This window comes from Zootermopsis nevadensis, unplaced genomic scaffold (genome assembly GCF_977971745.1).
Source record: "Zootermopsis nevadensis isolate Lab colony 2312 unplaced genomic scaffold, Znev_1.0 Znev_ptg000003l, whole genome shotgun sequence".
Classification (NCBI taxonomy): domain Eukaryota; kingdom Metazoa; phylum Arthropoda; class Insecta; order Blattodea; family Termopsidae; genus Zootermopsis; species Zootermopsis nevadensis.
Window position 1 is genome coordinate 10980734 of NW_028259135.1, and position 21910 is coordinate 11002643.

At 41.1% G+C, this 21910-nt stretch overlaps 2 protein-coding genes across 5 annotated transcripts in view; one reads left to right on the top strand and one right to left on the bottom strand.

Moving 5' to 3' along the window:
- LOC110840209 (uncharacterized) overlaps positions 1-21910 on the top strand; it is an 87257-nt gene that overhangs the window by 1446 nt on the left and 63901 nt on the right. For 3 of the 4 annotated variants that reach the window (XM_087342507.1, XM_087342510.1, XM_087342511.1), the window contains exon 2: positions 6126-6173. In XM_087342507.1, coding sequence (XP_087198633.1) covers positions 6164-6173 — 10 coding nt within the window. In that variant the 5' untranslated portion in view covers positions 6126-6163. Of the gene's footprint in view, positions 1-307; positions 565-6125; positions 6174-21910 lie in introns of those variants that run through there. The other variant, XM_087342508.1, reaches the window with a different exon arrangement.
- LOC110836233 (uncharacterized) overlaps positions 2684-21910 on the bottom strand; it is a 47578-nt gene continuing 28351 nt past the window's right edge. The window contains exons 2-7 of the mRNA XM_087342512.1: positions 11242-12541; positions 9893-10024; positions 8397-8584; positions 6400-6543; positions 5118-5242; positions 2684-4880 (exon numbers count right to left, since the gene is read on the bottom strand). Coding sequence (XP_087198638.1) covers positions 4786-4880; positions 5118-5242; positions 6400-6543; positions 8397-8584; positions 9893-10024; positions 11242-12541 — 1984 coding nt within the window. The 3' untranslated portion in view covers positions 2684-4785. The remainder of the gene's footprint in view (positions 4881-5117; positions 5243-6399; positions 6544-8396; positions 8585-9892; positions 10025-11241; positions 12542-21910) is intronic.

Here is a 21910-nt window from a genome sequence, read left to right on the forward strand (position 1 = left end):
TCCTCTAAGACGGAAGAGGTTTATTCTTTTTTCTTATAAGGGATTTATTGAAGCGGGGAAGGAATATTAAAGGTTGAAGATGGCTGTCTTCAGAGTTGTAGCTCCGTGTTTTCTGATAGAAGTTTACCAGCGTTTCAGACGTCCTTGCTGCTTCCATCATCAGGGTGATGACGTATTGCCATCTTTGTACTCACCGCCGTGAGGATTCATATCCTACGTAGTTAACCTTTTTATCGACTGAGCTATTGTGTACACCATACACGTCCGCAAAATGTTAATCTGTGGTATTTTCTTGTGTGTACGTTGGTAGCAACTAGATAGTAAGCTGTAATTCAAACGCCAGACATCGCAGTAATCACGGTGTGAAGTTTGAAAATCGGATTGTAGAAATTATAGTTCTGTACATCACTTGGTGAATAGTAAATAGTGCATTATTAATGTTTTTGTAAAGTTTTAATTTATCGTGTTCATTCACTGTTAAACTCGCCTGCCAAAAGTCATAGATGTTATTGCAAGATCAGAAATCGTGCCTTCAATTGAAGAAACCAGTATTCAAATAATAAGGTTAGATTTCCTGATTTGTTACTGTAGAGCTTTCCATGAACTTTTGAAGCAAATAGAATTGCCACATTCTCCATGACGTCAGCTGTATGTACTACGCAGTTCTGCACTCTCCTTGAACTTGCATACTCAGGTTTTCACAGCGATGATCATGAAGATGAATGTTTTGAGGAATGCAGCATCATGTAGTACGATATATATTGACTTCCTTTCGAGAGGAGCTTACGGTCTCCATTTTCAGGGTATCCTTATGATGGAGGTAGTAACTTCCTCAGAAATGTTGGTCATTATGTACATGAATAAGTGGTGTTCCGTCCCAGAAGACAACCATCATGTTATATACTTTGTATTGATAGAGTTTAATTTTTGTAGCTTTCCTGTGAGTTCCCCAAGTTAATTTTTATTGTTACCAGTATGCTGTCCATGAAGAGGAAAAGTTAAAATGAAGTAGGATTTGAGGTTTTCACGGTGATGAGTCCAGAGATGGCTGTTTTCTGGGTTGTTGGGCTTCTACCGTAGTACGTGGCGCTACAACCCAGAAGACAGACATCTTTGGTTAAAATTAAAGTTTTGTATTCTTAGAGCCCACAATTTCTAAGCAGTTATGCATTTTTAAAGGTTCTAGGCTTATTATTTTTTTTTAGCTGGTTCTTCTGTTCCTCGGATATAGTATTACATGATATATTTATGTCTTGACACAAATTCTAGCAATGCAGAATCATAGGATTGAGCTGTAATTGGGAATTGGAATTATTTCTGTATGTGGAACTAGAGAAGGAATGGTGATGATTTCATGAACACATGCTTAAATATGCATGAGGCATGTTGATGGTAACAAATAGTATTTGTGTCTATTATAGCCTAATTGTAACAGGATGATTTTCTTGTTTTGGTAGATTTTGGAAAGCAATTCATGGCTTCTGATGTATTAAACAAAACTAAAATGTGCTTCTCTGCATGTTATTGCCATGTGGTATTTATTACACAATAATAAGAACTGCAAACAGTTTTATAGTTTTCTTTTGCAAGAAAAATCCATATTTGGTGAATCCTGGGCTGAAATTTATGCTCATTGAAGATATTTAAATGTACCCATGATATGGAATGTGTACATTTTCATGGATTGGATTGCTCTCAGAATTGGGCTTAGGGGATTAAAGAGACAAGAAGTTTGTGAAGAAACAGAAATCTCAAATGCGATAGCGTATTAATATCTTGTAAAGGAAAGACACGTTTTGAGGTGACGTCAAATTATTTGGAATTTTACATTTGTTTAAATTAATGCACTGCTGAAATTATCATTATTCAAATCTGAATCAAGTGAGTTGTCATGGTTGTGTTTTATAAGAATAAAAATGTGTGGCATAACATTTACAGACTGTAAGTTATATTAGGCAATAATATTATTAAGCAAGTACAAAGATTTAAGCATTTTGGACACCTAATCTGAGACAACACAAGGAATATGGAAATGGAATTACAATCTTAAGAAATAATTACATTGATAAGAGAAATTTTTACAAATGGATATGTACGGAACTAGAAATATGAATACGTAACATTTCAAGAAAAGCAACTTTGATGTAAGGTAATGAGGGTTGATTATTTTAGAAAAATGACAAAGTAGGACTTGAAACAGCACAAAACGACTGTCACTGGGTATTACAAGACTAGGTCAACATCATGCAGACATCATGTAAAAATACATATTTGAAACGGTATCAGCGAAATTAGAATTCTACCAAAACCAAGATGGCTGAAGAAAGATTTAGAGATCAACTACAACTTGAAGGTTTTAGTAACAGCCAGTTTATTATAGTCCCGCTTAGTTTGTGATCAGGTCTGCATGAATTAAGAAGCCATTTCCAGAAACTAGGAACCAGAATGTGTTTGTGTCTGTGTGTTTATAATATGGAACAAATTTAGGCAATATCCCGAAAAGTTTAGATATCATGGCAACCCGATACCCGAGATTTGTTTGGGCCTGTCGATGATGATTCATAACGAGGAAGAAATGTGTCACAGGTCAAGAGTAAGGGAGATTGGAACTGGAAGGTAATTTGGGGGCTGTAATCTGTTAGAAAGGTGTAAGTAGATTTCAGTAATTAGTACTCAAAGCATGTAAAAACATATTACACTTTATACAACGTACACAAAATATATACAATTGTCTTATATCTCCTGATAGGTACATGGTTTTTCAGACATATTTCCATCACATTTTAAGTCCCTTGTCAAATTTTGGAGTATTAATATAGAGTACTTCCAGCTGTGAAAGACATTTACATATTTTATAACTTTTCTACGTATACCAGTAGTGAATACACAGCTTAGGGCATTCATATACTGAGATTTTTGTAGGATTTAATTCTCATAGTGGTGAGTACAAGGATGGCTGTTTTCTGGGATAAAGCACCGTCCAGGTATTAAGTCTGTAAACCAGTTCTGAACTATAGTTCTGCTAGAACTTCATAAGTTGACAATTCAAAACTTGAGAAGTGATTCTTATAGTAGTGTGGTGTATTGAATAACTCATGTACCTTACATTTGATAATAATATATTCTTAATTTTAACATTAAACTAATTGGACCATTTTCCATGAAACTTGATATGTAAAGGATATTGATAATAATCGAATTATCACCATTTTTAAGTAATCCTTTTCAGCAGAATCACCAGCATTGTGAATATTTATCGATGAACAATTTGTGATATTTCTGAGGTTTGATTCTGAAAGTGAAGTATTGAAGGGATGCGTGGTTTGTTGTGTGTGACACGCCGAAATTAAATTCTGTTGCACGAGATATGAACAGAAAATGTTATTTCTTAATAGATGTGACTTTGATTGAAAAATAAATAATAAAGACAGGTGTACAGTATATTGAGAGAGAAGTAATATCTCATGACATAAGTGAAGGTACACTGTTTTAACTCTATCTTATTAGAATAGGGACTTAAGTCCGTATACTACAGGGCTGCTGGCTGGCTGGACCATGCATGAGCCCTGAAGTGTGGCCCGTAAAGTTTAAGGAAAAGATTTTTATGTTTATTTGGTTTCTGATAGAAATACAGATTTGTAAAATATGAATTTTACAAGATTACTAAATATGACGAAGTCTTGGGCAATAACCATATTCAAAACTCAAACTTCAGTGCTTGTCAGAAATTAGTTGTATGTGGAAGTACACTGGTTTTCATTTTGTTAGGTCACCACTCTGACTGTTCTTTTGAAAGAATTTTAGAAGCATGTTTTGTTTGTTGTGTTTGGTAAGCTCAACTATAAATCTTTGGTCTACGACATTTTGAGTGTCCAGGTTACACTGTAAAATATTAAACTTGATGCAGGCCAGTGTATTAAGTTTTTGTACCAAATAGGTACAGTTCTGAACCAGTTTCAACATCCACTCTGAAAGCCTCTTGCCTTAAGATCCGTATCAGTGACTTCCATCTTCTCTGTCTTCCATTGGTTGTTTTCCAAGATGTTTCTTATCCAAAATTCTATTTGCTTAACATTACTGATAGATGTGTAACAGAAGGGTTAAAGTGGCATTCAGTATGTATGTAGACTGTCTTATTTTTATTTTTAGACATTGGAAACTTTCAGTATATCAGGGCTTTTTATGTGTGCCTCTAAGACATTGCACTTATGTCCAGTGGTTTAGGTACCATTATAGAAATCAGCTGTGAATGAAAGATTTAACGATGAATATCGAGTGCATGTCATATTACATATTGTATGCAAGGAAAATGGCGCAACAGTTATGTTAAAGTTATCCTCAGAAGTTTATCACAAGGCAGTCATTTGCACTGGATTATTGGGTTTTTTTGGACTTTGTCCAACATCTGATGATGGACAAAGTCCAAAAACCCAGTAATCCAGATTGTGTTACACCGTCATCATCATCGTCATAACCCTTCAGAATAGAGTCATTTGCACTGTTCATGACGATGTGATCCATCGAGTTCAGGTGCATTCAACACATCAGGTTACAAATTGCATTTCTTGCCCTTTTAGCCTCTATAAATAAACTAGAAAGGTACCTGTGGGGGCACTTGTGTTTCTCATCTGTGCATCACTCAACTTCCTTGGTCTGCATCTCTGACTTTTTAATTAATTTATTTTGGTATTTATCATCTTCCCATCAAGTAACAGAAATATGTATTTCTCTTTTTAGTAGGGCTTTGATTTTTAATTTAGAGTTTGATTTAAGTAAGTACATTTTTCATGCAGTTGCACTGATAGTCCCTCTGGGCTTGATCATCATGACGGCTTTCTTCAGCGTATAGTCCCAGCCCCTCCATCGGAACCACACGATACCTGGAACAGATGTGCGATGTGACTCGGTGCAAAGCTGGACCAAATATTATTTATGTTACGATTGAATAATGTTTAGTTTTGTCGTGTAATTCCTAGGTGTCCCAGATTTGTAAACTTATGCATAGAATGATCATGTAAATATTTATATTCAAAGTAGGAAAAAAACCCTTTTTATTTATTTTTTAATCCAGAGAACTTTCTTTAATGCGAACAGTGCAGGGAAATCGTCCTCCATACCTTGCCTTGCTGTGAGGTCTTGAGGATCATTAAGATAGAGCCCATTGAGGCCTCTGCCACACGATTTCCACCACCAGCCACCCTTCAGCATTGAGGCACAGTTCAAACTTGACCTGTCATTATCTCTGTGAACAAACCATGAAGTAATGAAATAGAACTTAAAATGTGTATCCTTCATGTCCAATATAGGCTAGCATATTCTCTGAAAAGGATTATTGTTCAAGATGAAAACTGCTATTCTAAGAAAAGTCTGTGCTGTGAAAATCTTTGATAGTGTTTACAACATTAAAGTCCATATTTCATAAGTGAATTCTTTATGCTGTTGTTAATTTATTAAATTATGTTACACTGTATGTACAGAAAAAATTTTCAGACAAAAGTTGCAGATCTTAATGTATCCTATAGTCATTTTTATTTTTTCTTCTTTGTAAGATGTTTGCATTTCGTGTGAGTCATCCAATATTTGATATTGTATACTAGTTTTTGTCAAGAAGCTGTTTTTAAGAGAAATTATAAAAGTCTGATTTGAGACAAAGTATATGGATTGTTTTCTGTTGATACTCTTTTCTTGAGCATTTATGGATTCAATCCTTTGGCTTGTTCCAGTTCAGAATTAACTTCTAAAACTGTGGATTCATTTAGACACGTGGTGGCTATGATGGGGGATGCATGGAATGTGTACAGAATTTTGATGTAGAAATCCTTTGGGTTATGTCTGCTTCGAAGTCCAAGAATGAAATGGGCGAATAATATTGAACCTTTCAGTTCTTCTAGGATATTGTTAGTTCATTGTTAGTTTTAATACTAATCTAGAGAACTTGGAGAAGTACTGGTGTTGTAATAGAAAATAGGAAGCTGAGCATTTCTGAAAAGTGTTTTGCTTCAGAGATATTTTAAAAGATTACTCTGGATGCAGAATGATTTTTAGAAACAATCGTTTTTATAATAAGTAGCATTCATAAATTTCTCTTTTGTTTATATTTAATTTTCTTTATTTCTTTCTTTCAGACTTCTCCGTCTGAATTGGCTACAAGGATGCGTGTTGGATGGCAGAAGGTAAGGATTTGAGTACTCACTTGACGTACAAACTTTGTTATTTTTGTGAATAGGAGCGGAATGGTCATGGATTCTACTGAAATTGCTACCTGTCCATGAGCCTTTGAATTAGTGTTGGCCCATTTGATGCCACACTGAAGTTACTCACCGCGTACGAGTCTGTTTCGTCAGACTTAGAAAACTTTCTCAAGATACCAATAGATGGCAGCACCAAAAGTGGTCGTACCTGTTGTACGTCGAGAAGGGGCTGTTGTTACTGCCATACCAGGGGTCATTCAGAGAGTCACCAGCGTTACCTTCATAACCATCAATCTCCAATTTGTAGTACTCTGCTTCAGAATAGATCTTGAAATGGCTGTACTGGGCATATCTGTAGGGAAATTAAAATGAGAATGTTTAAACAATGAAAGTGCATGCGAGTGTAATCTTTGAGTTCAGGACACTACATTTTTATTTGAATGCTAGGTTTTTAGTGTTGTATATAAATAAATTATGTATCAGAGTCCGTACAGAAAGCAAACACATGGCTTAAGCTTGATATTTGATGATAGGGGTTCGGTTACTTCAGAAACCATCAGTAATTGAACAAACGGGTAAAATGCAGTCGGCGTCATCTGATGCATTTTATTTGTGGGAAATAAATTTAAAATTGCAACGTTGTTGCTGGTGTTGACTCCCAGATTTTCTGCTTTCTTTCTCCGGAATGGAAATTTTATCATAGGTGTTCCGTCATTTTTTCCGAATGCTACAAACTTTTCTTTTTTTAAGTTTTTCCTTGCACTGGTATAATATTCATTTCTCTATTTTCTTTGAATATCCGAAATCACTCTGATAATTTATTTTGTACATCTTGTAATGCATTAAATGTCAGTGTAATTGAGATTGGTTCTTATAAGTATTTCTCAACGTTGTTCAATTATTCAGGAACTGCCTTGGAATTAGTAAGACTCAGAAAATGTTTCAGTAAGTACTGACGTCATCACCTGGATAATTTAGCATTTTGTTTGATTTTTAGACTCGTTCGAAAGGAAGTTTCAAAATGGATACATCAACGTCGTCCGTGTCTTACGTATTCGGTCAACTTACGAACCGTTATTATTTCACAAGAGGCTCGTACTAACTTTTTACAGTTCCGTTCATTGTCCGTTAATGATATGAATTTAAGCTGCTGTTGTGGTTTTCATTATTGTTTGAATGTTTCATAATTAAGCAGTTGTTTTCTCTCTTCCACACACACACACACACACATCGCTTTCTAGTTACTTACATAATTGCCCGATCTAGATCAGTGTTCTGTTTGTGTCTATATTTGTAAGCATTTCTTGTCTCCTTCGTATTGGATTGTAAGAGATTTCTTTTCGTCTTTTATTTTCGCTCAGATTCCGGTCCATACTAGCACTGTCTTTTTTATATAATTTCTCTTGTTTCAACAGCTGCTTTTCCCCCGCAATTTTTCTGTGTTACTCTGATACATTTACACAACTCACCCTCGACGTTCGTAGGGGGGTTACCTTTTTGAAAACCCTAGCGAAAGGCAAAATCCTCATGCGCAAAGTTAGTGCCTTAGTGGAACCGAAGACACTTTTGTGTTAATGGTTAAACATTAGTGTTGGTGTTTATTGGGATGACGTCGGTGCCCCTGGATAAAAGTTGTCAGGGTGATGGACAGAACACGATGTCAACGATCACTTCTAAAAATTGCGAAAATTACATTGGAATTACACTCAGTATGGCAAGGTACTGAGACGGGCGGGCAGATGCGTGCTATTGCGAATTGCACCAAGTTACCCTGTTGATTAACCAGATTAATCACCCTACAGATAGATTTGAAGTACATTTGTAGTTAAAATGTAGTTTAAATCCTATTGGTACTATGTGTATCACCTGATTTGCTCAAATTGATTATTTATCGGTTTCATATGACTTCCAGAATAAACAGCTGTTATTTCCCTAAACAGCGTTAACCAGTTGATTTTTGTAATGGTGAAGAGTAGTGTTCTCTTCGCGGTACGGACTCAATTCTTAAATATTAATCAGACGAACTGTGATTCTCCCTGTAAACAGCGATTATTTCTTAAACAGTGTTAACCAGTTGATCTTTGTAATGGTGAAGTGCGGTGTTTTCTTTGCGGTACGGACTGAATTCTTATATATAATGTAGGCGAGCTTCGGCTTCAGAGGGTTAATCGTGTCTTCAGCGCCCTCAACTGCCACATCGGTTACCTTTTGTTGCCTTCAAAATCCTCCAGCTCCACTCGTAGCATGGTGTCCTCGTTGTTGGTGAGCATGTAGATGTTCTCATTTCCGAGCCAGAACTCTTTAGCGGGGTCACCGAAGCCGTTCTTGTAATCGGCCCAGTCACGGTTGAAGTTCTCCCGTGGTTCCCCGAAGTCGTCACGTCTCTGAATCACCTAAACATTGGTCTGAATTCAGATAGGCACTGTCATAATATACCAACGCGAAACAAAATACGTTCCTGAAAGTGTACCCTGCACCTTTAAAAATTATCATCTGTTTACTATTAATGATCACCTTCCTGTCTTGTTTGACGGTAAAATTGCGTTTTTAAAATAACTTGGAGAATTATTTGTTCTATAAAATTGTGAGAATGTTAGATTCTGCTGGTTAAGACGCATTCGTGCGTTCAACACTTCAGGCTGTTTGAGAAACTCCGTTTCTTGATATTTAAATTGTCAGGGGATAACGACAACTAATAATTCTTTCACCTTTACTGTAATTAATTGACGCTAATGATCACTTTGCCGGCAGTGGCGACTGTTGGCGATCTTCAGCGTTATATTTTCGGCGAGTGATATTTTTGCCGACACAGCCGAGGAACTGCGTGTCCTATTCAAGTTTTTTTTTATTTACTTATTCCTTCCTCGTTTAGTGTCATCACGTTCCAATGTTTATTGGTTTTCTGTATTTGTTATTTGGCTGTAACGATCAACAGATCAACAGGCGAGAAAATATTTTCCAGTTGGTCAAATTTATTTACTCGCTTCGATTTAGAACAGGTCTGCTTCATGGACCGGTCTTGTTTGAAACCAACCTCCTTTCTCTGTAAATTCAGTGGGTAGGCTAAAAGGAGGACAGATAAGGACCCGGGGGGGGGGGGGGGTAGTTTATCGATTTATTTATAGTTTTGATAGCTTGACGGTGAAGGTCAAAATGGCAGGCCTCACTTGTTAGAAATGACCGCACAAGTTGGATTTTACGAAGTGGAGTAACATCAGTTGGTCTTATAACGCTCTGTCTCTGGCCGAATTTTTCTGTTCTTTGCACAAAGCGCAGAATAAGGTGAGATATCAGGTCCTCACGGCGGTGAGTATGAAGCTGACTGTCTTCTAGGATGTTGCGCCGTGTAGTCTGGTAGAAATTGGCGTCCAGATGGTGGAGGAAGTACCTCAGAAACTTCCGTCAATCGGAGTACACGGCTCAACATTCCAGAAGACGGCTGTCTCATGTCTGTCTTTCGGAATGTTTTATCACCGAAATTTCTGGGTGTATTTCGATTAAGCTTTATACAGGGGATCCACACTAATAGTTGTATGGTTCGTATTCGTCGAATGTAACTTCTGCTTTACATAAATTTATTTTTTTTCTCAGAAACGGCGGATTTGTAATCGTGGGTAATTTTCTCATTTCGCCGGGTGGGCAGAGATCAGGAGATATTTGCCACAAGCAAGTGAACGTAGAAGGCCTAGTTTGTTACTTACTGTCCAGCCACCCTCTGCCACCTCCTGCTCGCAGTACACCTTTAGGAACCAGTACGTCGTTCCTCTGATCTGCAGGTAGTAAACTCCGGAGTCCTTCATGCCGGCGTTCAGCAAGTCCACGCAGGAGTAACCCTACAAAAGACAGCAGTAATGAGTTCGATTACCGTTGTATTAATAGTTGGTTGTCTGTGTTGAGGAAGATGTGGGCTGCTCGGAATAATATGTTTAATTCGGTTATTTCACGACTCTGTATCAAATGAAGCGATCTCGTGGGATATGTGAAGTCCTCAGCGGCTCCAGGCGGTTGCAGAGACTCCTTAAAGTAGGCCACGACCGCTTCCATCCGTATTCCTCCTAATCGGTAATCATTGGAGAATACTTGTCGTTGTTTGTTAATATTTAAATAGTTTTAGCAAAAGATAGGCAAAAATAATTTTTGTTAAGTTGATTTTTTAATAGTAATTTCAGTTCGTCCCGTTTCCGTTTATGTACATCGTCGTCCCATCGGGTGTTAAGCCCGTCATTTGTTTCGAGAGGTGGGCGACAAACACAGCGATGCATTTTTATCTATGTGTTAATTTAGTTGCCGATCGTCTGATAATCGCTGGCATTCAGCTGGTTGGAGATTTAATTAAAATGAAGCCGAGTTTGCTCTTCATGCGTTAATCTTGCAGTTTTAACAAAAGATTGCAACGTTAGTTGACTGGTTTGTTAGAAAACTCGCGTTTCTGGAGGTGGGAAAAATTTTACCGGGTTTCATAACATTTGCCCTGTTACAATTTGCAAACAGGCTTTAAAGACATTTTATCCACGGAGATTAGAATAGAAAATTACACCTCACACACATCGTTATTTACATCTCTCGAGCATTGTATAATACCACGTTTTGGACTATATTACGTCAGACAGGAACAAACTTATTCATGTTATTTTACCAATGTTACATGTAGACATGTGTTAGCTTCTTTACCTTATTTTTTAAGGAAACGCCAACTTATGGCATAGACGAGAATAATGTGTCATGAAACTTCGTATGGACTTCTTGCCACTGGAAGCATTAATGATACCACCATGGCGGTCGTACGAATTTCGGGGTGTGTGAAGAATATGATGATTTGTCTGCTGGGTTGTTGCGTCGTAAGTCTGGTAGAAGTTTACTTACGTTTGCGGGCGACTAGCATCTCTGAAACGCCGGTAAACGTCTGTCAGACCACACTGAGCAATAACCCAGAAGACAGCCGTTTTCGTACACGCCGCCTTGAGAACCTGAAATCTCAAGAAACTGCAACAGATCATCCGAATTTTAAGATCCTGTCCTGTTTCTGACGAGAAGCTACTCACTCACTCACCTTGACGTCTTTGATGTTTATGAGGTCGCTCGTGAAGGTGGTGTTGGCTGGAGAGGGTTTGTTCTTCACGCTCGGGAATATGACGCCGCGACTTCTCGTGGTTCCTCCTCGGCTGCTGGCCGCTGTAGTCAAAGCGGTTGCAGGCGTGGCTGTGCTAGGTGATGAGATGAAGTTGACGGTGGTTTGTGTCACGTGATTGCTTGTGGTTGCTGGAGGTGTAGATGGTTGTGGTGGTGGTTCGGTTATCGTGACCACGTCGTCTTGCGACATTACAACGGAATATCTGTTGGGATCGTATTCGACCAAACGATCGATCGTGGGGTCGAGTAATAATTCTGCGGGGACGGGTCTCTGTGCAAGGGTTGCGACATCGTCTTCCTGTTTCTTAAGTCGCTTCTCCACCAGGTCTAAATTAGCAATGATTTTATTGGCCTTTATGCGGAGGTCTGCGTGTATGTCGCTGATAGCGCGTTCTTGTCTCTGGGTCTGAGTGAGGAGCTCGTCGGACTTGGGTACGAGATCATCGACAGAAGTTTTAGTTCCGACCACGACGTCCCACACTTCATCCATTTTCTCGGACACGCTGAGGATGGGGTGCATGTGTTTGACCAGTGTGTCAAGTTTGCTGTTCTTTATAGAAGATGCGGAACTTGTGATCGTTTTGTTTCTGAATACCTGTGGCAGTACTGGGGTCGTCGTCTCGGGCTCCACAACTGCTTCGTGGACGTCCGATACCAGATTCAACACTTTGCCCAAGTTCTCGGATACTAGGTTGATGTGGAATTGTAACTTCCTGTCAACGTTGCTTGTGGCAGTCTTGAGCCCTTCCAGTTCCCGTGATACATGAGTCATTACTTCGGCGTTCAGAATCTTAGTAATGTCAACCGCGTTCATACTTATCGGTTTCTTTTCGCTTGCCTCTGCGTTAATGTCGTCAGCCGGCAAGAAATTTGTGTCGAGTTGGTTCTTGAGCCCTACCAGTTTGGTGTCAATATCGCTTACTTTCTGGTCGAGGGAGACGAGACGCATGTCCAGCCTCGCGCCGTCGGCCGAGGGTGAAGCAGCTCTGGGTGTTCCGACGGAATCTGTACGTTGATCCTGGTGGAACAGTTTCAAGTCCAGTGTCCCCAATTTTGCTATGACCGAATCGGTTTTATCGATGTTGTCAGTGACTCTTGAGTCCAGCATTTCAACTCTCCTCATTAAGTGCTCTACTGCTTTATCGAGGTTCTCTATTCGCTGCAATTTCGTTTCGAGAGTCGATATGATAACCTCGAACACGTTGAACAGGTATTGTTCCCTGCAAAAGGTAAAATTGCATGTTAGTTCGTCCATCTCGTATTCCTCGCCAGGGACCGTGAAATGAACGGGTATGTGGTAGCCTAGAGGGATGATAAATACATATAAAATTTTAACTGGGGGATACTAAAAGGAAGAAGCCACTTTGGAGACACCGTTGTCGATGGGATGTTAATGTTGATCACAACAAATCATTCGTGGGTGTGTGGATTGGACTCTATTGATTCTGGATAGGATTTGAGGGGAGTGGTTTCTCGGGCACAGTGCTGAACTTTCGAATTCTGTAAAGGCAAGAAATTTCTTGACTGATTGATTTTCTGTTTTTCAAGGGGACTGCTCCATGGAGTTATTTGCTCCACCAGCAAAGACGAAACATGTACTGCCCGGTTACCTATATGTGAGTTGCAGGTTGCACCACCTGATGGCGAAAATACTTGGCCGAGCTTGTGGTAATTTTACTAATCGTAAGGAACGATTATAATCCGTGGAAAACAGCGTGACTGTGTCACGGTTTATCTGGAATAAAGGACTTACATCTAGTTCCAGTTTTGTTCCGTGGTGTCAGTACTCTTGCATTTCTATTCCGTGTAAAATTGAAAGCGAATTTAGTATTCACCCAAGTGGAGCCGAAGCTGGTGACTTCACGTACATTTTATTGTGGGAAACTTTCAGTTTCCTGATGCACCGTAGTGTTGGAATTATAGAAAGTGGATTGCCGTACCAACTCTTGTTTATTCTAAGGAAACGCGTTTGACAATATCATAAGACAACCACTCAGGCTGAGAAGCTCTGCGGTTAGCGAAGACGCGACTGACAAACGAAACTAAGAACGGCAGAGATTTGCCTCTATCAACAGGGCGACGGAGGCAGCAGGGACCTCTGAAACGTCGGTAAACTTCTACCAGACTACGCGGCGTAACAGTCCAGAAGACGTTCATCTTAAAGTGCAGAGCAATTTAAGGACGATGAAGGCTGTTCAGGAGTTTTGACTTCGTGAAGGCATTAGTATTATGAAATAAATTATGTTTTTTACGAAGTTGCCAAGACGAAATTACGCTTCACAGGCGGGTGGGAACCCACTCAGAGACGTAATTATTTCGGACACTAGGTTAATATGTGCCCGTCGAAGTAGGGATGCTCATGACCATACGCAATGTCACAAGTCCAGGCACCGCTCCTTGGCGAAGCAAACGCGCGGATCTTTATCGCAACTTACTTTCACTTTCCTTGGTGTTTGCACACCTTGTTATTGGGTTTAGGTTGACACCGACATGGGACCAGATCCCCCTCTAGAGAGAATTGCAGGGGACGTAGGCTGTATCAGAGCTTTCTTTTCGCCGTAGTACGCCCTGCTGAAGTGAATAAATATTACGATACCCCCAGTCCTCGCAGCGTAATTTCGACAAACACCCGAAAGTTGACGAGTGGATTATGCTACACACTGTCGGAAATATTCGGAACTAAACGTATGACATGAAATTGTTGGAAGAACTACCAAGTTATTTTCCTTGAAAATGTTTCTGTTTACGGTATGTAATAGGATAGCGAGTCCTTCCTGCGAAGCCAACAGTCGCTCGACCGCTCGAAATTCCCGACATTTTATAAAATCCAAAGGTTCATTAAATTGTTCACAAAAGGCCGCTACTGGACCCTATCCTGAGTCAGATGAATCTGATCCTATTTCTCCAAGAACCATTTTAATATTATCCTCCCACGTACGTCTGGTCTATTTCCTGCCCACCAAAACAGTATGCATTCTTTTATTTCTTTTTATTTTAATATAAAGACAAAAGGATTAATAGCCAAGGAGTAGTCCTTTAAGGATATCCTCCTTCACTGAAACAATCTGCTGCCGTCATGGGTTTCCTCAGCTCCCTGGGCGCGTCGTTACCCTTGCTACTGCCATACATAGCCATCCTCCTCTCTCGAATTCGTTCGGTGTTTGCAGTTGATACAGCGTCATTGATTGACCTACGGAACGAATTTCTATTGAATGAGACGATCAAGAACAACGACGAAGCGATCTGTTTTGAGATGTTCGGTTTGCGGGGACGACGGAGTGAGCTGTGATACGAGTTGACTTCCTGTCTCTCGGTCTACGGCGAATTTTAGAATCACTTTCACTAGTATGGTCGGAAGGTGGTTCATTTCTCGTTCTTAGCCAGTGACTACGATTTCCGTCTGATATTAGGAGAATCGCAACCCGGGAAATAGATCTTATTATTTCGTCGTCCTTTGCTGTGCTGTGAAAACGAAGTCGGTAATTTTCAGTAACAGAACGCATTCTTAGTTCCTGTAATACCTTGAGGTAAACATTTCAAGGTTCTGTAAGAAGTTCCTTATGATTGGTTAAGAAACGAAACAAACAAACAAACAAAGATTTGGCGTTGTGTAATCACCAGAATATAAGCACGTAGCTTGCAACATATACTAGACTAGTTCTACACGATTAAGGTAATGTCATTTAAAGGGTAAAGTACGCGTACTGGAGGTAAGCACGGGGCGTAAATTTTAAAATTTCACCCGTCCCGAACCTGAAGTTTATCAAATTTTTACCGTGCCCTACCTAAGCCTGACCTGGCTTGATTATCGTATCATTACATTTTTCATTTAATGCCTGAATACCCAATAATCCTTGAACGAATTACGTAACGATCTAAGAAAATCGAAGGTTAATTTTGAGTTCTGGGGCAGGAAGAATTATTTCTGGGATGGAGTTGCAGCTACGATAATCCCCGAGAAAATCACGTCGACGGGATTTGTTTCGGAGCTACGAACACATTTTCGTTGCGAAAAAGAAATTGGCGTCAGAAAGCCCGAAATGTCTTTGTGACGTTTGATCGCTATCATCTTAACCAGGCCCAACGAAACCCGGATCGGAACATTTGTGTGTGGTGATAGTCGCTCATACCATGTTAAGTTGTGGACTAATGAGCCGCATGACTAAACTTTCTTGCCGATCACGACCTGTAAACTCATACATGGGTTGGCTATTCAACGCTGACTTTCGTCTTCAAGCGTTTCTGTGTCTCTTGCCGGCCAGTTAACAGCCCCGCCCTGATTACGCGATCGCCGACGACTGCCGAACGCACGAGGAGGGAGTTAATGGAAAAGCAATTTACGAAAATGTGATGGGACGATCGCCTTCAATTACAGATATTAATGCTGAGAAAGTTAAACTCAGTATCCCGAGAAAATAACATACTCTATCGCGAGCTAGATGATAAAAACATTGTTAACTAGGTTAGTTGTTCCCGTTACTTTTGACGGCCGGGCTTTCATTGCTTCTTACGTAACACGTTAATAAACTGTCTGACGGATACAGCGTAACGAAATACACGAGGACCTCTCACCGTAACCAACTCCATGGGTCAGAGTTGTTCTTGAGAAGCTAATAGTCTTCTGTCTTCTGGGTTGTTGTGCCGTGTAGTATGGTCGATGTTTACCAACGTTTCAGAGGTCATACTGCCCCCGTCATCAGGGCGCCCTGATAAACATCGACCAGACTACACAGCGCAACAACCCAGAAGACAGAAATCTTCATACTCACCGCCCTGATGACGGAGACAGTATGACCTCCGAAACGTTGATAAACATCGACCAGACTACACGGCGCAACAACCCAGAAGACAGAAATCTTCATACTCATCGCCCTGATGACGGAGGCAGTATGACCTCTGGAACGTCGGTAAACATCGACCAGACTACACACCGCAACAACATAGAAGACAGAAATCTTCATACTCATCGCCCTGATGACGGAGGCAGTATGACCTCTGAAACGTCGGTAAACATCGACCAGACTACACAGCGCAACAACCCAGAAGACAGAAATCTTCATACTCATCGCCCTGATGACGGAGGCAGTATGACCTCTGAAACGTCGGTAAACATCGACCAGACTACACAGCGCAACAACCCAGAAGACAGAAATCTTCATACTCATCGCCCTGATGACGGAGGCAGTATGACCTCTGAAACGTCGGTAAACATCGACCAGACTACACAGCGCAACAACCCAGAAGACAGAAATCTTCAGACTCATCGCCCTGATGACGGAGGCAGTATGACCTCTGAAACGTCGGTAAACATCGACCAGACTACACAGCGCAACAACCCAGAAGACAGAAATCTTCAGACTCATCGCCCTGATGTCGGGGGCAGTATGACCTCTGAAACGTCGGTAAACATCGACCAGACTACACAGCGCAACAACCCAGAAGACAGAAATCTTCATACTCATCGCCCTGATGACGGAGGCAGTATGACCTCTGAAACGTCGGTAAACATCTACCAGACTACACAGCTCAACAACCCAGAAGACAGAAATCTTCATACTCATCGCCCTGATGACGGAGGCAGTATGACCTCTGAAACGTTGGTTAACATCGACCAGACTACACAGCTCAACAACCCAGAAGACAGAAATCTTCATACTCATCGCCCTGATGACGGAGGCAGTATGACCTCTGAAACGTTGGTTAACATCGACCAGACTACACAGCTCAACAACCCAGAAGACAGAAATCTTCATACTCATCGCCCTGATGACGGAGGCAGTATGACCTCTGAAACGTCGGTAAACATCTACCAGACTACACAGCTCAACAACCCAGAAGACAGAAATCTTCATACTCATCGCCCTGATGACGGAGGCAGTATGACCTCTGAAACGTTGGTTAACATCGACCAGACTACACAGCTCAACAACCCAGAAGACAGAAATCTTCATACTCATCGCCCTGATGACGGAGGCAGTATGACCTCTGAAACGTTGGTTAACATCGACCAGACTACACAGCTCAACAACCCAGAAGACAGAAATCTTCATACTCATCGCCCTGATGACGGAGGCAGTATGACCTCTGAAACGTTGGTTAACATCGACCAGACTACACAGCGCAACAACCCAGAAGACAGAAATCTTCATACTCATCGCCCTGATGACGGAGGCAGTATGACCTCTGAAACGTTGGTTAACATCGACCAGACTACACAGCGCAACAACCCAGATGACAGAAATCTTCATATTCATCGCCCTGATGACGGAGGCAGTATGACCTCTGAAACGTTGGTTAACATCGACCAGACTACACGGCGCAACAACCCAGAAGACAGAAATCTTCATACTCATCGCCCTGATGATGGAGGCAGTATGACCTCTGAAACGTTGGTTAACATCGACCAGACTACACAGCGCAACAACCCAGAAGACAGAAATCTTCATACTCATCGCCCTGATGACGGAGGCAGTATGACCTCTGAAACGTTGGTTAACATCGACCAGACTACACAGCTCAACAACCCAGAAGACAGAAATCTTCATACTCATCGCCCTGATGACGGAGGCAGTATGACCTCTGAAACGTTGGTTAACATCGACCAGACTACACAGCGCAACAACCCAGAAGACAGAAATCTTCATACTCATCGCCCTGATGACGGAGGCAGTATGACCTCTGAAACGTTGGTTAACATCGACCAGACTACACGGCGCAACAACCCAGAAGACAGAAATCTTCATACTCATCGCCCTGATGACGGAGGCAGTATGACCTCTGAAACGTTGGTTAACATCGACCAGACTACACAGCTCAACAACCCAGAAGACAGAAATCTTCATACTCATCGCCCTGATGACGGAGGCAGTATGACCTCTGAAACGTTGGTTAACATCGACCAGACTACACAGCGCAACAACCCAGAAGACAGAAATCTTCATACTCATCGCCCTGATGACGGAGGCAGTATGACCTCTGAAACGTTGGTTAACATCGACCAGACTACACAGCGCAACAACCCAGAAGACAGAAATCTTTATATTCATCGCCCTGATGACGGAGGCAGTATGACCTCTGAAACGTTGGTTAACATCGACCAGACTACACAGCTCAACAACCCAGAAGACAGAAATCTTCATACTCATCGCCCTGATGACGGAGGCAGTATGACCTCTGAAACGTTGGTTAACATCGACCAGACTACACGGCGCAACAACCCAGAAGACAGAAATCTTCATACTCATCGCCCTGATGACGGAGGCAGTATGACCTCTGAAACGTTGGTTAACATCGACCAGACTACACAGCTCAACAACCCAGAAGACAGAAATCTTCATACTCATCGCCCTGATGACGGAGGCAGTATGACCTCTGAAACGTTGGTTAACATCGACCAGACTACACAGCGCAACAACCCAGAAGACAGAAATCTTCATACTCATCGCCCTGATGACGGAGGCAGTATGACCTCTGAAACGTTGGTTAACATCGACCAGACTACACAGCGCAACAACCCAGAAGACAGAAATCTTTATATTCATCGCCCTGATGACGGAGGCAGTATGACCTCTGAAACGTTGGTTAACATCGACCAGACTACACAGCTCAACAACCCAGAAGACAGAAATCTTCATACTCATCGCCCTGATGACGGAGGCAGTATGACCTCTGAAACGTTGGTTAACATTGACCAGACTACACAGCGCAACAACCCAGAAGACAGAAATCTTCATACTCATCGCTGTGAAAACCTCAAATCATACAAAACTAATAGTCGTTTAGCTAGTCAATACATTAACCGCTTCCCACCGTCGTGGACTGAAAAGAAAATTGAGCCATCTTGTGTGAAGAACATAAGTGGAGGATGCTGGGAAAAATATTGAGAACTAGCAGAGAGGAAGAGACAGGGGAATGGTGTAAATTACGTAATGAGGGGCTTCATACGAGCATTGTACGCATGGAAATTTGTTAAGTGTTTAGTGCTGTAAAGGACCGTCTACATCCGCAGTTGTAATAAATAATTATAATTGTCAGCATGTAGGACGTTATGTAAGACTACGACGTCCGTGTGATTTGGTCACAGCTTCCGGACTCTGAGGGGCACAAACGAAACGTTGACTGGACCTTGACCCAGTTCAGGTAGCCGATAAACAATTGTGACTACAGTCCACGACTGTAATCTTGAGACTTGTGGGGTGAAGGAGGAAGGAGTAAATATAGCGTCTGCCTTTAACGCTACGGACTTCCTGCATTCCATGCAAGTCTCAAGATTACAGTCGTGGACTGTACATGATCCAGAATTGGGAAATTATATCAGACTTTCTAAACATACGCACCGGATATTTCAGAGTGTGTAACCTCCAAATAAGCGGTAGGCAGAAATACAAAATGGTTGACATCGACATCGAGATATTAGTTTGCGTTGTATCTTGGGACATGTCCGAGTGTGCTTTCATGGCGATCTTAACTCAGAAGGAATTTAACTAAAAATGTTGGTGACATTTCGAGTTCTCACGGTGACGAGTACGAAGATGGATGTTTTCTGGGATGTTGCTCCCGTGCAATCTCGTAGATATTGACAAGCCGTGTCGGAGGAGCGTTCCGCGTCAGTCATCAGGGCGATGCAGTAAACTCTGAAACGTCTTCGGATAAAATGTTGATTGTAGTTTCAGGAACGTGTGTCGTGGCAAGAGTGGCGTAAGTAGGCCGAAGTTTGGATTGAACGGCTCTGGAAACAGCGGTAAAGGATGCTTTGATGATCGAGACAAATGTTCTGAAACGTTGGTGACATCCTGTCAGTCTGTTCGGCATCGTAATCCAGAAGACTGTGTGTCAAGTCGTCACGTTCGATTGCATTATTCGTCCAAAGATTTAATTTGACTGCCATGTGGTACAAGGACACGTTGTAAAATATGTCCAGGAAAACCAGTCAGAGGCGGAACCTGTTCCTTACAGAATTATTCTCTTTTTCATTGTGATTTTCCTCAACCTCTGGGGCCAGTGAGCTGAAGTCTGGCTCGAAGTACGCTCTTACAGAGTTCTTAGTTCCGTGAGATTTGATATTTTAATCCTACAGAATGCGTAAATGATTCTTAAAATATTTTCTCCATACCGCCCTTCGAACCAGTGAAACAACCTGCCTGTTGCATACTGTGTTTAGAAACGAAGTGGGCTGATCCCTGTGCCCCTTTAGCCCCCCTATCGAATGGGTGCCGGGGGGCGTCTTCATCGGGACTAAGAATGTCAAGGCGTGATACTGACCACTCTACTGTCGAGACTTTTCCTAATGTCATTTGGTTTTTATCGATAAAGCAGCTTCGGAATTTGGCTTTCAGACATTACCGACAAACATATAAGCCATTTCTTTCTATAGTTTTTTTATCAGGAGTGGAGTATTCGTGTTAACCGTGTTAGCCCTTTTAAAACAGTGAACACAGCAGAACGCTCGTCGCGAGCGCCTGGCTGGCTGAAGCTGGCTGACGATGCATTTTTTTCTGATCGTTTCTGCTGTGTTACGGTGTATAGATCACCACATTGAACCACGAAGTAAGACGCAAGACTTATTATTTTTCGTCTTTTAAAGTGTTAGCCGGGCTAACGCGGTTAACATGAACGCCCCTGGTTTGTATTTATTATCTCGATAGCTATTATACCAGTTATTCTCTGTTCTGCTGTTCAGAGGGACCGCGTTTCTGCTGTCTCATTTCTTGCCAGGAAAATGCCGAGATTGCGCCTTAAATTAGACAACTTTCGATTTCTTCTGTATCCTTTCCAGTTCTTTGTTCATTAATTGTCCTGTCATTCGACGCTTTGTTGTCTATGATCTGAGCTACTGGCAGCGCCTTAAAATGAATCACAATCAAATAAAATAAATTTATGGCTTCTTTGCAGCTTCGCGCCAGGTAACATCCGGATACCTTCATTTCTGTATTAGACAAATACATAGAAAATCACGAAGGAAATCACGCTGTTTGTTAATTTTTATCGGTAGAGGTTTTTGTATTACTATTCCCACGCATTCTACTGTGCTGTTCTCATATCAATGATCACTTATATTACATTATAATATGTAATGAAACAACGGTCATAAGAGGTTGACATTTCAAGTAAATGCATTACAATCTATAGTTAACAGGTAATGGGCCGGTGTAGGTATCGCATAAGGCATGGGATTGTCGCCTGAAAACACGAAGCCCTTCATTTCTGATCGCAGTTAGATAAGCGGTCTCAATTTATAAAATAAAATAGCCCGTAAAGTACTTTTGTTTTGTTTTGTTTTCTGGCTTGGCGACTGTAACCGGTTTTGTAGTGCAAAAGCGATCTGTATCCACAGCTTCTCCGTTGCATGGCAACCGTTTAATGTAACAAGTCACTGAACACGGTCGTAAATAATATAAAATTGGTCTGTGGAACATATTTGCATATTCACTAGAAAAACGTCCCTTGAAACTCAGTAGGAATGTTTTCTTTCGTATGTTAATCTCTTACCCTTCATCATCTTCATTTCCTTCGTATTGTCTCATTCTTTCTCCTGTATTCCTTTCCGCGAACTTAACTTAACCTTCCCTTCCCTAACCTAACCTAACTTA